General features: G+C 39.0%; 2 protein-coding genes across 3 annotated transcripts; both read right to left on the bottom strand.

Moving 5' to 3' along the window:
- Positions 1 to 6,169: 6,169 nt before the first annotated feature.
- LOC143128517 (GTPase IMAP family member 8-like) lies at positions 6,170 to 11,533 on the bottom strand. Of its 2 annotated transcripts, none has more exons than XM_076289852.1 (6): positions 11,404 to 11,533; positions 10,461 to 11,147; positions 7,270 to 8,067; positions 7,116 to 7,184; positions 6,844 to 7,017; positions 6,170 to 6,740 (listed from the first exon to the last, which is right to left on the bottom strand). In XM_076289852.1, the coding sequence occupies exons 1-6, from the start codon at positions 11,429 to 11,431 to the stop codon at positions 6,595 to 6,597; spliced, it is 1,902 nt and encodes a 633-aa protein (XP_076145967.1). In that variant the 5' UTR covers positions 11,432 to 11,533; the 3' UTR covers positions 6,170 to 6,594. The 2 variants fall into 2 exon arrangements, with proteins under 2 accessions (XP_076145967.1, XP_076145968.1); XM_076289853.1 differs by having other exon boundaries at positions 10,461 to 11,139; positions 11,404 to 11,492.
- A 1,953-nt stretch (positions 11,534 to 13,486) lies between these two features.
- LOC143128501 (GTPase IMAP family member 8-like) lies at positions 13,487 to 18,494 on the bottom strand. The gene is made up of 6 exons (XM_076289851.1): positions 18,319 to 18,494; positions 17,333 to 18,019; positions 16,445 to 17,245; positions 16,287 to 16,355; positions 15,548 to 15,724; positions 13,487 to 14,289 (listed from the first exon to the last, which is right to left on the bottom strand). The coding sequence occupies exons 1-6, from the start codon at positions 18,353 to 18,355 to the stop codon at positions 14,144 to 14,146; spliced, it is 1,917 nt and encodes a 638-aa protein (XP_076145966.1). The 5' UTR covers positions 18,356 to 18,494; the 3' UTR covers positions 13,487 to 14,143.

Genomic DNA, 18,494 nt, shown 5'->3' with positions numbered 1-18,494 from the left:
AATGTTTGGAGCATTCACATCGATGACACCACACGGAAGGGAAACAAATTGTAGAAACTGGATCTACTGCATGCCAGAGAATGTTCTCTTATGAGGTGATTAATGATAACATCAGACGGTTCTGATTTTCAAATGCTGTGTTAGGGCCTTGTATTTTGCAACAGACAATACCAACAGACTTTTTTTTCCATGTGCCATACTTTCTGTCTAGTAATCCAAGTAAACTTTCATTTTAAATGTTGATGCTCTTCCCATTCTCTGTGCAACACTGTCACTGTATTTTCTGTGATCATTTGGTACAGAGTAATATGATAGGCATCAGCAAGATTACAACAGAGAGAAAGGAACAAGGAAACTGGATATGCAGCATGTCAGCAGCAGGTCAAAACAAGCTCATGACATGAAATGCAAAATTATAAACATCCATAATAAAATACCACTCTGCCATGCAAAGGCAAAAGGCAGTAACTTCATCTTTGGTCAAAAATGAGTTATTGTCATTTTTAGGATATTCAAGACCTCCTTTATCATGTGGAGAAATATCTTGAGTCAATTTGGTTGTTTTTTCGAGAAAATATTGTTTATTTTAACAGTAACTCGCAAAAGCCTGAGAGAAACCAAGGCAGAACGCATTAACTCCAGAGTTACGGGTGTTTCCTTTAGTTTTAGGCCGCTGAAGTTGAAGTTGAGTGCCTTGGCACGGCTCTTTATTTGTTGGCAAATATCCCAGATAGCAAGGTGACATTGATATGATGTTGATTTTCCATCCAAATCGTCATTTTGGTTGAGATTGAAATCTCAATGGTAAATAGACATTGAATCAGCATTACAATCCTGACAAAACTCCGACAGTGCATGAGCATAGATAGAGAGACATCGAAACAACATTGGTTTATAGTTTATATTACCATAATCGATAGACCATCGATACATAGTTCACTAAAAGATATTGAAAAGTCATGGATGTATGGTTTACTGGGAAATTTTGACGTGGTGATTGAAAAGTAGTGGATTTTTAGTTGACCGCGCGACGACGTTTGAACTGTCCAGCGGGAGATCATTTTGATCAACGGTTCAGTCAGACCAAAAGTGTTCAGCTCTCTGTCAAGTTCGCCGCTCCTCTTGGTAAGCAAGCATTTATTTATCTAACGATAATGTTTCAAACTGAAATTGTACTACATTAAATTCGGGCATGTTTACAATCTATATACATCGTAGCCTACTGTCTAATTTACAAACTCATTCATGCTTAAGTCAACTTAGGCTAGCTAGCACTACGTTATCTTTGCTGTTGTCAAATTAATGTTTTACGTTACGTTATGGCAGTTCATCAATGTTATGTTAACGTTAACGTTACTCCCAGTCTGATTTATAATTAGGCCTTCCTTAACGTTAGTTGTCAGTAAGTTAGAGTTTATTATATTCATATGATTTACATAAAATGTTTGTTGAGTTTACTGTCAAAATTATGGCTGAAGATGACGCTTGACGTTGACTCTAGCATGACGTTGACTCTAGCATGAATGAGTTTGTAAGTTAGACAGTAGCCTACGATGTACATAGACTGAATATGATTATTTTAAAGTTTCACTTGTAAGTAGCCTTCAGTCGAACATATTTATCTAACACTGTCTATAATTTCTTCTATTTATGTTAGGTGCCGCTCTACTGGATGGTGGAGGATCTGACTGCAACCGTAGGCCTACTGGATGGCAGGGAAGCTCAGCACACGGGAATTTATAAATGAAGAAGAGTGAATAAATGCACTTGCTTTTCAAACTGATAACAAGTTGTCAATGGTTATTTATGCAAGCTTGTGTAGCCTAAACCAGACATGCCTTGGCCTAGCCAAATGTATCCCGGCTGTAGATAAAGCAGGGTATGGATTTCCCAATATTTTGCCAGATTAATAGTGGTTTACTGCGGTTTAATATGAATTGAAATACCATTGAAATCGCATTGATCTTTAGTTTGGTTGTAATTTCAAAATTGTTTCAATATGTATTTTAATTGAAATACAATTGAAATTCCGCTGGTCTATAGTTAATAAATCAACATTGTTTCAATATTAACTGAGGGTGCAAACTGATGTTAAATCAACATCGAAATCCGACATTGATTCAATTATTTAACGTTGACAATGCAATGTTGATTCTACATAGTTTCAATGCCCGTCTGCTATCTGGGAGGCGCGTGGGAACCTATTTTTGACCAGGGGTGCTGAATAACAAAAATAATGGATGTCCCGTTTATACCATGGTCACTTACGAAATAAATAAATATGAAATCAATTATTAATACTACATGAGTTTTAGAGTTAAAATCGTTAGTTTTTTCAGCTGTTTTTGCAATGCTGTGGAATGTTGTTAAGTCACAGCTGAGCGGACTAACTCAGGCGTTGTCAAGCAACAACAGGCTACATTTATTTAGCTATCCACAACGTAAACAGGCGATTTAGAATGCTGTGCGTGTATACAGTACGCCCACACATCCTGCGATCCAATAATAGGCCTAGGCTAATTCATGAGAATATATCTGCATTTTAATAAAGACATGTAATAACACTGCCGTGATGTAAGTGTGGTAGGATATTGAGTATCCATGAGTTGCTAGGCTAGTGTTCATGGACAATGATCCAGCTAGTCTGCACGCACACATAGGGCCTTTTAACTGAGAAGGTCGGGGGAATGGGGCTGTTTTAATGACAGTGTTGGCAGCATGCAGAGCCAACATCACAACACGTTTCAATGCGCTAATAACGCTAAAACTCGCACGTCATGCCAAAACTAACCAGAATAGCAAACCCATTTAAAACTCACCATAGCATAACTTCTCAGATATGGCAATTAATCATGCCACAGCGGGCCAGAATAACAAACATAGCCTACCTTATCTTCTACATACATGTACATCCTCTAGGTTTGGAAATGAAGATGACTTAATCCAACATGTTATAATCCATTGAGTAGGCCTAGCCTAGCCTAGGCTGTTAGCATCACAAGACGAGACTTACTTAGCTACATGAAGTAAACAACTAAACAACTCTATAATTAACTCAGAAGTCAACAGACAGTTGCTGTGTGAACCTGTGTGAGGTGAGCACGAAATAGTATGTGAAATATTAAAAATAATCGCATATCACGTGTGGTGTGTAGGCTACAGTTTGTGTGAAATGTAAATGTTCAGGCAGGCACTGCACTGCACGTCAAAAGCTCCGCTCTAGAATCTTTGCTGCACATATTGAAATCGAATTGACCCACGACACAATCGAACGCGTCATCGTTTTAAGAAATCTTCACTTTGGAGTGCGTTTTCAAAAGTATGCGTTTGAGGGAGATAAATCTCCGTTTACGTGTAAACGAAAGGGCCAAACGCATACAAAAGTATGCGTTTATTCAAATATCTAGATACGTGTAAACAGGCCCTAATTTTATAGGTGTAGGCTAGTATATCACTTTTTAAATGACACCCTTTTCAACCTAGACCATGGTATAAGCTTTAAATATAGCTAATAATCAGGCTGCAATGATCTCGCAAATAATTTCTGAATAGCCTAAAGTGTGTCGTCTCCATAGCAAGTATGTGTCCTAATAATTTCTATCTTAGCGACTAAGATAGTGAAATGATTTCACTAGCTATACATTTATTAGTTTCTTTCAGCTTATCCATGCTTTTTTTGAACGTGTAAATCACATAGAATATGTAGGCCTATATCAACCGTAGGCCTACACACTTGATCACTATCACATAGCTGAAACCACGCTACGGTTCTTACAGTAGCCTAGGCCTAACTGACTCACGTTCACGTTGATCTCTATAACTGTTAATTTTTAGTACCTATATTCGAACCTATCCATAACCCTTTTTTGCTATTTGACTCATCATTTCACATACAAAAATATAAATAATGTCAGACAGCGAATTAGTAATTATTAAAAAAAATATATAATCATTTTTAAAAATCTATCTCCTGCCAGCAGGGGGTGCTGCAGCACCCTCAGCACCCCCCTTTCCGCGCCCTTGGGCAAATAATACATAGGCAGAGTGCAGTAACTTCCCAATAAGGGTCAACGGTCTTGAGCCCAAGATTTTTTTATGAACAGACTTGTCGTCATTAAAACAGGTAACAGCCAGATTTCTAGAGTCCTACCTATAATACATTTGGCTGGACAACAAAGACATTTGAAAGTCATTTTTCTCAGTTTACACTCTGGCGAGGTCTTTTGCATTTGCAGTGCAGCACTCAATCAATCAATCAAACAGATTTATTTATATAGCACATTTAAACATGACTTGCATCAACCAATGTGCTTTACAGAGACCAGTGGAAAGCAAACATATAACATATAACAAATAAAACAGAGGCATATACGAAAGAGACAACAGTACAAGCAGGGCTCCGGTCACTGGCCACTGTGGGCAGGGATCTCTGGTGTTCATTCTGCCTCTACCACCCTTTACACAGGAACTAGAACATATATCTTAGTGGAGCCTGGTCTTGGAATACCATCATCCAACAGAAACTCCATAGCCATTTGAATTAACGCACCTGTTGGGAATAAAAATTTTCAGACCTAGACTGTGTTATGTTAACATGCTGCTTGTCGTGCTAGCACAGTATGGCTGAGGTATTTTTTTTTTTTTTAATTTATGACGGTCTTGTCCAGAACACAGTGTCATCTTTCACGTCATCTTTTGGTACTGCTCAGCTTGCTTGGAACCTCAATGGAGGTGATACAGGTACCAGGTACCAGTTCTTGCTAATGGAAAACCAAAAAAAGCGAGTAGAGTCGAGGCGAGTTGAGCTGATACCATGCAGTGGAAAAGTAATTTTAAGATTCATCAATAAGTGAAATCTCTGTTGATCCATTTTGACAACAGACTGTGTTTTCCATCAAACTTGAGTCTTTTGAGATTTCTTGCTTGCAGAAGCAGACATTGGAATAAGTTTAATGAAATAAGCCTCACTGAAATAAAAAAAAAAGACTGTGTGCATGTTATAACGTCAATGACACTCTAACCCCTACTCTAGCCCCTAACTCTAAGGCCTAGAATTTCTCTACACTGTCCTCCACCTGTCCATTCAGTGTATCCACTCAAAAACTATTTTAAAAAAACTCTGGTATTCGTTCTGCCTCTACTTCCCTTTACACAGGGACTACAACCTATTTCTTAGTGGGACCTGGTTTTGGAATACCGTCATCAGACAGAAACTCTACAGCCACACTGATTGGCTGTTGAATGTATCAGTCTTATCACAGGCCACTCCCAGGTGAGGATATAAAGCACTCTGGCACAGATCCATCTTCCTCTTTTGCCACTGAGCACCTCACAAGTATGGTTGTGGTTATGGGATTTGGCAGACGCTTTTGTCCAAAGTGACATACAAATAACAACAAATTTCGCCCTCGTCCATTAATTCCATATACACCTCGGCGGCCGTTATCCCTAGCCTAGGGGTAGCTATATTTTGCATAGCCCAAAGTTAAAGCTGGCCTTGTCCTTCATAATCAGCCCATTGATGAACAAATAAGTAATTCAATATGTAAATCCATGATAAAAAAAATTACATCTCTCATAATAAAAATGACATGCTATATCTTACTCAAAACACGCTTAACTTCATCATTAAGTTAATTATCTGTTGATCCATTTTGACAACAGATTATGTGTCTATATCAAATTTGAGCTGAGAGTCTTTTAATGTCAGCTTAGAGTGAGAATTATTTAGGCGGTACTTAACCACCACCCTTCCCCAGCCACACCCCAGCAAAAAAATGGTCAGATATATTTCTTGTTTGCATAAGCAGACATTGAAATTATTTTAATAGAAGAAGCCTCACATAAGAAAGACTGTGTACATTTTATAACATCAATTAAATTACAACTATACAATCACTATTACATAAAGATCTATACAGTTAAAAATATTGTATGTTTCCAAGAGGGAATGCTATATAAATGGCCCTCTACTGTCACCCTCAGGAATGTTACAGTAACTGCAGGCAAGCTTGTTTACTTTATTCCTGTCAGTCAACAAGCAAGAAGAAACAGCCATGGCATATTAAATGGCTGACATAACTGGGTCAAAGACTATGTCTATGTACAACTTGCCTTTACCAAGTACCAATAGTATCTCCAATATAGAATAACAACCGTCTGCAATGAGCACAATGAATTTTAAGCTTTATTTTCATCATATGCACTCTAGCCGTTACAACATGAAAATATGACATTTCCAAAATCATAAAAAAATAAAGCTTCACATTATTTACATGATGTTGCCATGGTATCAGAGCATTTCTTATAATTACGAGAACCAGTATATGAGCATCCAGTGTTGGAAATGCCAGTGTTGGAAATGGTATCAGTCCATTACAGCAAATAGGCTATATTTTATTTTATTAAATAATTTGTAGGAAAAAACATGAAATATAAACACACATCTTATTCTACAAGTGTCCCCAGTCCCCAGATTTATAAGTGAAATAAAAACTTTAAATCCATTCCAGAGGACTGTCCTCACATAGCATGGCTATAGCCAACTATAGCCAATAATGCATTAGTGATTACACACAATGCAGTACTGTGTTTTTAGTCTGAGCAGTCCTTGTCATCGACGTTTAAATGCTCTTGGGAGCCACTCATGTAGGAACAATAGCCAGAGCTTTTCAGTAACCAGCCCACGACTTTGTCTGTTGATTCCCTCAGCTCCTTCGGATCTAGCTCAGATGAAGTTTCTGAGGACATTTATGAAAGAAAGACTTCAATGTTACTCTCATTTCATCAATCCAGCTCCCACACTATTTTGTCTATGTTATATGTTATGTTATGTTTCCTCACCCAGCTTAAGTTCCTGTACAGCTTCACGGACTAGCTTCTTCACTATGAAGTCCCGTCGTCTCCATTCGCTTCCTAGCAGATCTTTTAAATGAAATGCAAGCATCTCACCATCAGACTGCTGTCTTTGGAGGCTGTGATCACTCTTTTCACTCTGTGGTTTGTCAGCTGTGCCACCTGGATGAAAAGGACAGAACAAAATTTTAAAGTTATTTTTTTCTCTGTCAGTGTGTGGTGTTTCTTTGAATGTGTGTATTGCTCGGCAAATTACATACGGTGGAGAGGATTATCCTGAGATGTTTCTCCATAATTGTCAATGTCCGTGGAATGCCCTTCTCCCTGCACTAATACAGAAAGCATTATTGAATTAAACCAGTTACATCATGTTATAGATTGAGATTTTAATATGACTAACAAAATCACACTCACAGTAAGGTGGCTCATTCCTGCTTGTGTTAGATTTCTGTTTCCGTGCCGCATCAGTGGCTGCAATCCACTGCTTCTGGACCTCCTCAATCAAATTCTTATCTGTTCGCAACCACTCCCTGTCCACTATATCGATGGCATCTTCAGTCTGTGGATCATTTCTTTCTTCTACCCGGTGTCTCCTTTCTGTGTACATGCAAGACTCTGCGCTAGGGCAAAACACACAATTTCCTGCCACCATCTCCTCTATCTTCTCCAGCAGCTCCTCAACCTGTCTTCTATCCTGTGCTCCCTCACTAAAGACGTGATATCTGTTTCCGCACCTCTGGACGAGCCACTGCAGAGATTTGCCCTCACTCTCAATAACCTCCTCTATGGTGGTGTCTTTCAACAGGTGTCCCCATGTGAACAGAATGATGGTGTGTCTCCAGACATCCTCTCCCAAGTACATCTCCAACATTTCTTGAATCATCCGTCTCCGCTCCTCGTGGAATGATATTTCCACTGTCAGTGTCAAGAGGATAGCTTGGGGGTACTTCCCGCACAGGGACACTCCTCTCCTGAGTTCTGCCTTCACTCGTGTTGGAGTGTATTTGGCTGGGAGGAACTTCCACCACCCAGGTGTATCGACCACAGTGAGATTTCGGCCAAACACTTTGCCTTGTCCACTCTTAGCTGTCTCAGTCACTTTTCCAGGGGTAAAATGATCCCAATTTAGGATGATATTTCCTGCATAACTCTTCCCACAAAGCACCCATCCAACTAGTATCATTCTTATATCAAGCAGAGAGAGAATTTCTCCTGCAAGGCAAACATAAATTACCTTGAATATATAGATTGAACTTCGTTTGGTAGAGCACACTTCTTAAAAGACGCCATATCTTACCAAAAAATCCAACTGTTTTGAGTTTAAACATAGGGAGCCATATCTACCACTTAAGTACTACATGTTAAGCACAAAATATTTGCTCAGTACCTCTGTAATGTCGAAGGCCACACCTTCTCATCATACGCGATTTAAGAAATTCGTTTACGCGATTTCTGCCATATTTTCTGGAGTCACATCTACCAAGTTTTCAAAAGTAAGACTTTTTTTCTTCATTATTATGTTAAACTGAAGTGGAATAACACATTATTTAACTTACATTAAAAATATATACATATTTTCATGGTCAAATAAGTTTTTGAAAACAAACGGTTGATAAGTCAGTTTATGGTAAAAGTCAGATAATACTAGAAAACATGACAAAGTTTATGAATTAATCATATTAACCATTATATACTGTTTTCAAATGTATACTACTACTGTAAACACAGCATATATATGTTTAAAAAGCATGCATACGCATGAAATATATCAAATAGGCTTATTAGCTATGCAATTCAATGCAATTCAATACATTTTGGTCTGTACCATGAAGGGGAAACTGATTCAACTATATAAACCATATATTTTCTGAAAGCTTAGACCCTCAGGATGTAATCTAACATGATATGAGACATGTCCCACCCTCCTTATTAGTATGCTGCCCATGCATAATACATTGGGTATTGGTAAATAGTGTATATGGCTAGTACCGTTTTGGGCTATCATGTCATGAGGAGGGTGAGAAATGTCAAAACCCATTTCAGTTCACATCTTGTGGGTATATGCTTTCAGACAATGTATGGTTTAGGTGGTTTAATTAGTTTTTCCTCCATGGTACAGCCCAAAATGTATCAGCCATACGCTTAATTTACCAATACCAAATGGATTATGCATGGGCAGCATACTAATGAGGAGGGTGGGACATGTTTCATGTCATGTTAGATCACATCCTGAGAGTGTAACCTTTCAGAAAATATATGATTGATATGGTTGAACCAGTTTTTCCTAAATGGCACAGACCTAAAGGTATCAGCCATATACCCGATTTACCAATACCCAATGTGTAATGCATGGGCAGCATACTAATGAGGAGGTGTGAGGGCCTAAGCTTTCAAAAAATATATGGTTTATATAGTTGAACCAGTTTTTCCTAAATGGCACAGACCCAAAGGTATCAGCCATATACCGATTTACCAATACCCAATGTGTAATGCATGGGCTGCATACTAATGAGGAGGGTGGGACATGTCTCATGTCATGTTAGATCACATCCTGAGGGTCTAAGCTTTCAGAAAATGTATGGTTTATATAGTTGAATCAGTTTTCTCTTCATGATACAGACCAAAATGTATTATGTGTACACGTTCTTCACCTAAATCCATAAAATCTCATTCATTTCAATGGTAAATTTACTTAAGTGGTCTGCAGGTACAGTGGGAATGAGTTTATTTCTTGTTAACATGATTTTTCTTAAACTCTGGGACAAGATAATACCACTTTTTTGGGGGAACAACTTTTTTCTTTCAGTAAAACACAATAATCTCATGCCAAAGTCATATAACTGACTTTTACCATAAACGGGCACCTCAACCGTTTGGTAGAGGTTCATAGAAATTGAATGGGAGGGTCCTTATAGAGCAAGATAAAAAAAAAAAAAAAAAAAAATGTCATCACTTTTATCATGGTGTGCCAGTTAAAGGGCTAATGCCACTAAATTCAATTCTAATATATTGGAGTTGAACGGTAACTACATGCATTCACAAAGATGTTGAACTTTACTCCAATGTCACTGAATAAAATTCTAATACCATGGAGTTGAGTAGCTACTTTAGTTTAAAGTCTATACTAAAGCTAATGTTATATCTTTGTGCTAATTTAATACCATGAACACGATTCCAATAGCAAAACTCAGTGGGTCAGCTCAAATCTAGCCTGGGTAGCGCCACCACTTCTCAATGAGACGTGGTCTGGGAACCAAGCATTAATTTTCTCGTATTTGAAAAAAGATCCGTTTATTGGGTGCCACGGATGTCTATCAAATGCGTCTGTGCATAGCTCATCATCGTCTTGCTTTCCCCCTTGTTCTGTGATTGGTCCCCTATTTCAGGCGAAAATTTGCTCCATGGTCTCCAGGCTGCCTTAGCAGCGTGAATCAAATCGCGCGCAAGGCAGCATGGGAACACCCAGGCTAGCTCAATGCTCCACCACATCACACAATAGGTTTAGTTCATGAAGAAATTGCTTGTTGGGTTTTGCCTGACTGGGACTCAAAACTTGACCGTGGCATACCACCACGAAACTACAAGAGTTAGGAGAGTCTACCTACCATTTGTTTTGATTCTCTGTCTCTCTTCTAAGATCCTCTCCTTGTATATTAGTCCTCGTTCCTTATCAGCCTTCTTTGCCTCTTCAATATGTTTCAGTTTGATGTGGTCAATCTCAAAGGGACGGTGATGGTCACTGGCGATCAGTTCATCTAGTTTATCCAAAAGTGTTTTGACTTGAGATTGATCATCACATTTGGTCTTGTTGTCAAAGACATGATATCTGCCTCCACATCTCCCTACCAGCCACTCAAGCTTTTCCTCCTTGCTCTTGATGCGCTCCTCAATGGTTTTGTCTGTCAATAAATCCCCCTTGGTGAACAAGACAATAGTATGCTCCCATATGTTTGCACCCAAGAGCTCACAGTGTTCCACCACTGACGTATATTCGATTTCAGTGAATGGACTGTCCAGTTCGACCACCAGGAGAAAAGCGTGGGGCCGTGGTGGGCAGAGGGAGGTGGTCAGCACAAGCTCACGTTTGATGTGCTCTGCGGTTTGGGTAGCGGAATAAAGCTTCCACCATCCTGGAGTGTCAATCAAATTCACCTTCCTACCCTCAACCACGCCCTCTCTCTTGACAGAGTGTGTTGCTCCTTCCAACTGATCGGACGATCCGACTCCCAGGAATGTGTTTATCGTTGCGGTCTTGCCAGACCGGTTGTACCCAAGAACAATAATCTGCAGCTCTTACAGGTTTGGAGAAAGACACAAAATGTTTCAGAAAGATGAATAAATAAACTTGTGGGAGTGTTACATGAATCACACAAATGTGAACAAGCAAACAGGTACTAAATCTACACATCTTACAGACAAATGGTGTGTTTTGCTACATTAATTAAAAGTATCACTATCAGGTGATTTTTCAGGTGACATGATAACAAGTTGTCTATGAAACATTTTACCTGTCAATAGTGGTAATTTCTGGCAAACTTTTTAACTCACCATCCTGTTTGCATACCATCTGTGCCATTTTCTCCAGTAATCTCCAATACTCAGTATCAATATTCAGTCATTACAAACTGTACATACTGTAGTTATTCTCTGGGTGACCTCCGCTAGTCACTGCGTTCTGTGTTCACAATAAAGTAGAACTGAAAGTGTTAAGCATTTCACATCGATGACACTACACGGAAGGAAAACTAATTGTGGAAACTGGATATACTGCATGCCAGAGAATGTTATTAGGCTAATGATAACATCAGACTGTTCTGATTTTCAAATGCTGTGTTAGGGCCTAGTATTTTACAACAGACAATGCCAACAGACTTTGTTTTTCATGTGCCTTTCTTTCTGTCTAGTAATCCAAATAATCTTTCATTTAAAATGTTAATGGTCTCCCAATTCTCCGTGCAACTACAGACACTGTATTTTCTGTGCTCAATTGGTACAGAGTAATATGACCTCTTCCCAAGAGGCATCAACAAGAGTACAACAGAGAGAAAGGAACAAGGAAACTGGATATGCAGCATGTCTGTCAGCAGCAGGTCAAAACAAGCTCAAGACATGAAATTCAAAATGATAAACATGCATAATAAAATGACACTGGCCACATCAGCCAGTGATCTCTGGTGTTCGTTCTGCCTCTACTCCCCTTTACACAGGAACTACAACCCATGTCTCAGTGGAGCCTACAGTAGTCTTGGAATACTGTCATCCAACAGAAACTCTACCGCCATTTGAATTAACGCACATGTTGGGAATAACAATTTGCAGACCTAGACTGTGTTACGTTAACGTGCTGCTTATCGTGCTAGCACTGTAAAGTATGGCTGAGGTTTCTTTTTATTTCTTTTTTTTGTCTTTTCCAGAACACAGCAATGTCAATAGCGACCAATCAGTAACCTGCAATACTTTCACGTCACCTTTTGGTATCGCCTCAGCTTGCTTGGAACCTCAACGGAGGTGGAAAACCAAAAAAAGCGAGTAGAGTCGAGGCGAGTTGAGCTGATACCATGCAGTGGAAAAGTAATTTTAAGATTCATCAATAAGTGAATTCTCTGTTGATCCATTTTGACAACAGACTGTGTTTTCCATCAAACTTGAGCTGAGAGTCTTTTGAGATTTTTTGTTTGCAGAAACAGACATTGGAATTATTTTAATGAAATAAGCCTCACCGAAATAAAATGAAAAAAAAAAAAAAACTGTGTATTTTATAAATGCATACCGCCATGTTACTGGCCCCTCCAACTCGGAGGGAAAGTGAGAGGGGAAAAAACTGTTCTCATCACACTTAAACTTTTTTTGCAAAAATATATATTTCCACATAAATCACATAATATATATATAATAAAAATTGGACTAATTTTAACATGATTATTATTATTTTATTTATTTATTTTCAATTTGCTGTGTTGTTTGTCTTGTATGTCTTAGTGTCACGGGAACGCTGGCGACTACGCCGCTCCGTCCGGCATCTTTTGTGTTTGTTACTTTTTAAATGTTTTTTTCATGTGGTGTCAAGGGTAGGCTACCCTGGCGACTACGCCGCTCCGTCTGGCATTTTTTGTCTTATTGTCTTTTGTTTTGTGTCAATGTCTTGTATGTGGAGCGCTTTGGGTTGCACTCTGTGCATGTTAAATGCGCTATACTAAATAAAACTGACTTGACTTGACTTGACAGACGTGCCTATTCACCATTCACTGTTCATGTGAAAAGTAGCGAACAGCCAATTAGTGCAGAGACCTGTGCTGTGATGTTGATGTCTTGAGCAGTGAGAGAGCACAACACTATAACATAAAGATCTACACACAGTTGTACCAAACATAATGGGCACCTTTTTATTCTCTGAATGGCCATAGCTTTCCAAGAGGGAATGTTATATAAATGGCCCTTTGCTGTCACCCTCAGGAATATTACAGTAACAGCAGGCAAGCTGTTTTGTCACAGTCAGTCAACAAGCAAGAAGGAACAGCCATGGCATATTAAATGGCTGACATAACTGGGTCAAAGACAAGACTATGTACAACTTGCCTTTACCAAGTACCAATAGTGTCTCCACTATAAAATAACAACCATCTGCAATGAGTGCAATGAATTTGAAGTTTTATTTTCATCAAATGCATTCTGGTCGTTACAACATGAAATATAAAAGAGAATATAACATTTCCAAAAACATAAAAAAGAAAAAGAAAAACTTCTGTTTATTCACATGATGTTGCCATGGTATGGTATTCGAGCATTTCTTATAAGTATGAGAACAAGTATATGAGCATCCAATACCGCTCACCCAGTACTGGCAATGGTATCAGTCCGTAACAGCAATTAGGCTGTTTTCCAGGTAATTTTAACTCTTAAAATAATTTGTGGCATGACATATAAACACACATCTTATTCTACAAGTATCCCCGGATTGATACGTTAAAGTATAATTCCGGTATTTAGCACTTTGAGTCCCTTTTCTGGTTTGTTTTGGATGAATGAAATGTTGACAATGGGTCCTGTCTCAACTTTCTGGCTCGTTTTGAATAGCCGTTGACTGTTTCAGAGTGGCTGGCTGTGGACATGCACAAACATGTCCTTAAAACAACCTTTAACGTTTAACTTTTTTTTTTTTTTTAAACTGTGCAACTGTAAAATAAAAACTTTAAATCCATTCCAGTTAGGACTTTCCTCACCTAGCATGACAATAGCCAACTATAGCCAATTATGCATTAGTGATTACATACAATGCAGTACTGTGTTTTTAATCTGAGCCGTCTTTGTCATCGATGTTTAAAAGGTCTTGGGAGCCACTCATGTAGGAACCATAGCCAGAGCTTTTCAGTAACCAGTCCACGACTTTGTCCCTGGATTCCCTCAGCTCCTTTGGATCTGGCTCAGATGAACTTTCTGGGAACATTTATGAAAGAAAGGAGAAGGACTTCTCTCTTCTCATCAAGTTTAATGATACAATCTTGACATTTCTTATAATAATTGTATTGTTTAAGGGTTACATAGAAAGTAAGCCTTTAAATGTGTTCATTGCTGTACACACACACACACACACACACACACACACACACAAACACACACACTCACACACACACACACACACACACACACACACACACATATATACACACCAGTGTTGCACGGGTTTGGTCACAAGCGGCCCGAGCTCGCCCAATATTTTTATCAACCCGACGGCAACTCGGACCGCGAATATTAATTAGGACAAAATTATACCCGACCCGTGATCTGACCCGCTTTACAAAATGTGCGCTTTTTGTTATAGCCTACCATGCAGTGTGACAGTAGGCCATTTCTGTAAAACAAACTAAAACTCTTTCGAAAACAGAAATGGTGAAGGCAGCAAGGTAGGCAAGAGAGATACATTGCTGGTCAAAACGTTAGCATAAGAACTGGTTGGCTGAATGAAGTACAAAGCTTTACTGAAGCACATACACTGTTTAAAGAGAGACACAACGAACTAAAGTAACTTTTATGCATGCACGAAGCAAACCTATATGGCCTATACATACCGGTAGATATGGCTGTGTAGTCTGTGTACCATACCATTTATTCCTGCAGGCACCTGCTCATGTAGGCTAAAAGTTTAACGTGGGCAGATGGCAGCATCAGCATTATTTTACTGAGCGACTTGTCATTAGGTCTTGTCGTGATAGCCTACTGTACTTTAAGTATTTAAAAAAAATATATATATACATTTAATTAATTTTAACTGATCGCCCGCAAATGACCCAAATATCATTAAAATATTTTTTTTATGACTCATAACCGCAGGTGACCGGGCGGACCGCACAACACTGATACACACACACAACCAGTACATAATTGCAAAAGGGTTCTCGACTCGAACATGCACATTCTGTTTACTAATCTGATATCATTTTAAAAGGCTAACAGAAAACATTGGAGAACCCTTTTGCAATTATGTAAGTACATAATATATACGTATACACACTACCAGTCAAAAGTTGAGACACTTAGAAAGTTCCATTCCACTCCATTATAGACAGAATACCAGCTGTATACTGTTGTGTCTTGTGATATGTGTAATTTTTCTGTAAAGATTATTTATTATTTCAGGGTATGAATTCTTGCCAGCATCCACACTATTTTGGTGTCTATGATCATGCTTACTCACCAAGTTTAAGTTCCTTTACTGCTTCACGGACAGTCTCGTTGACTATGAAGTCCCGCCGTCTCCATTCATAATCCAGCAGATCTTTCAAATGACTTGCAAGCGTCTCATCATCTGACTGCTGTCTTTGGATGCTCTGGTCATTCTTATCATTCTGCAGTTCATCTTTTGTAAGTGTACCTAGAGGAGTAGATAGATAGATAGATAGATAGATAGGTAGATATTGTATAAAAATAGTAAAAATATTAATAAATAAAAAATCTCTGTAGGAGTACAGTACAACCAAAATAGTGGTGTATAGATTAGCCGCATATTGTATAAATCTCAGGACGGTGTTTTATGCAAATTAAAAAAGACAAAACAGTGTATTGACCACATCTGTGCATTAACTGCAGTGCTCAATAGACCAATGAATCTGTAACAGATCAGGCTTTAATCAGAAAGAAGAATGAAGTACAGAAATGCATTCCCATGTGTAGCCCACCCCTGTGTATTAACCACATTGCTGAAGAAATTTAGCAAAATCAATGTATAAACCTCAATTAATATGCTGGCAATTACAGTACAGGTATTCTGGAATATCTTTTTGCATACTCACATTTAAATGCTTGTAAGTGTTGTAATTAAGACATATGTCGATTGCAAGACTACTTAGCTATTTATTACTGATGTAGATTTTTTTTGTCCATTTTAAAACAACGTTTTGTAAAATCATGCCATTTTATTGCATGTAAATACTTACTGGAAGAAGGATTTTCCTGGAAGGTTTCACTATGGCTGATAGTGTCCATGGATTGTGGTTGTCCTTGAACTAATTCAGAACAAGTACTGTATATTATTAAGTGAAACTAAAATATTTATGAATAGACATTAATGTGAATTCACAAATCACAAACTCACATTCAACTGGTTTTTCCATGCTTCTGTTTGTTTTTTGTTTGCATGCTGCCGTAACAGCGTCCCACTTCTTCCGGACCTCCTTAATCATCTTCTCATCTCGTCCCAACCATTCTCTGTACAGTGCATTACTAACATCATCTGTGCATGAAACATCATTGTCGTCCTTGTGGCTTTTGGCCTTTGTTTCTATGTTTGTTTGAGGGGCCATCATAGGGGAATGCACACAATTCCCTGCCACCATCTCTGCAATCTTCTCCAGCAGCTCATCAACCTGGTTGCTACCCTGCGCTCTCTCACCAAAGACGTGATATCTGTTTCCGCACTTCTGGACGAGCCACTGCAGAGCTTTGCCCTCACTCTCGATGACCTCCTCTATGGTGGTGTCTTTCAGCAGTTTCCCCCACGTGAACAGAACTATGGTGTGTCTCCAGACATCTTCTCCCAAGTACTTCTCCAATGTTTCTTGAACTATACGTCTTTGCTCCTCATGGAACGACACCTCTACCGGCAAAGTGAGGACGAAAGCGTGAGGGTACTTCCCGCAAAGTTCTACTCCTCTCCCTAACTCTGACTTAACCTGTCCAGGAGTGTACTTAGTCGGGAGGAACTTCCACCACCCAGGTGTGTCGACCACTGTGAGATTTCGGCCAAAAACTTTGCTTTGTCTGCTCTCAGCCTTCTCAGTCACTTTCCCAGGGGTAAAATGATCCCCATTTAGGATGATATTTCCTGCATAACTCTTCCCAGAGATCACAAATCCAACCAGTAACATTCTTATTTCAGGTAGAGGGAGCACCTCTCCTGTGGGACAAAAATAGAAATTATTATATAATTACATGTAACATTACATTGAACTTTAACTCCATAATGTCCCTTTTTATGAGTTACCATGTGTCTTGATTTTCCTTCTTTGTTGTGTAACTCTCTGCTTGTATATCAGTCCTTGTTCCTTATCAGTCTTCTTTGCCTCTTCAATATGTTTCAGTTTGATGTGGTCAACCTCATAGGGATGGCGATGGTTACTGGCTATCAGTTCATCGATCTTATCGAAAAGTCTTTTGACTTGAGATTGATCATCACATTTGGTTTTGTTGTCGAATACCTGATATCTGTATCCACACGTTCTCACCAACCACTCAAGGGTTTCATCCTTGTTCCTGATACGCTCCTCAATGGTTTTGTCTGTCAATAAATCCCCCTTGGTGAACAAGACAATGGTATGCTCCCAGATGTTTGCACCCAGGAGCTCACAGTGTTCCACTGCTGAAGACTGTTCATTTTCAGTAAACTGATTGTCGAGGTTGACCACCAGGAGGAAGGCATGGGGTCCGGGTGGACAGAGGGAGGTGCTCAGCACAAGCTCACGTTTGATGTACTCTGTGGTTTGGGTGGCAGAAAAAAACCTCCACCATCCAGGAGTGTCAATCAAAGTCATCTTCCTGCCCACAACCACGCCTTCTCTCTTGACGGAGTGTGTTGCTCCTTCCCCCTGGTGATACGCTCCAACTCCCAGGACTGTGTTTATCGTTGCAGTCTTGCCAGACCGGTTGGACCCAAGAACAATAATCTGCAGCTCTTACAGGATTGGAGAAAGACACAAAATGTTTCAGAAAGATGAATAAATAAACTTGTGCGAGTGTAACATAAATCACACAAATGTGAACAAACAAAATAGTACTAAATCTACACAGCTTACAGACAAATAGTGTGTTTTATTGCATTAATTACAAGTATTAGATTCAAATGTCTATGCTCAGACAATGCCTCAAGCAGTTTTCTGAGGTGATAACATCATGATAACAAGTTGTCTATGAAAAACTACCTGTCAATAGTGGTAATTTCTGGCAAACTTTGAAATTAGATTTTTAACTCACCATCCTGTTTGCATACTATCGGTGACATTTTCTCCATCTCCAATACTCATTATTAATATTCAGTCATTACAAACTCTGTTGGTACTGTAAGTACTGTAGTTATTCTCTGGGTGACCTCTGCTAGTCACTGTGTTCTGCGCACAGCCACGATAAAGTAGAACTGAATGTTTTGAGCA

This window comes from Alosa pseudoharengus, unplaced genomic scaffold (genome assembly GCF_046254945.1).
Source record: "Alosa pseudoharengus isolate Yale_2024_CS ecotype anadromous, Long Island Sound unplaced genomic scaffold, YU_APseudo_1.1 YU_APseudo_1.1_scf_1, whole genome shotgun sequence".
Taxonomy (NCBI): Eukaryota; Metazoa; Chordata; class Actinopteri; order Clupeiformes; family Clupeidae; genus Alosa; species Alosa pseudoharengus.
This window is presented reverse-complemented; position numbering and strand designations above follow the sequence as displayed.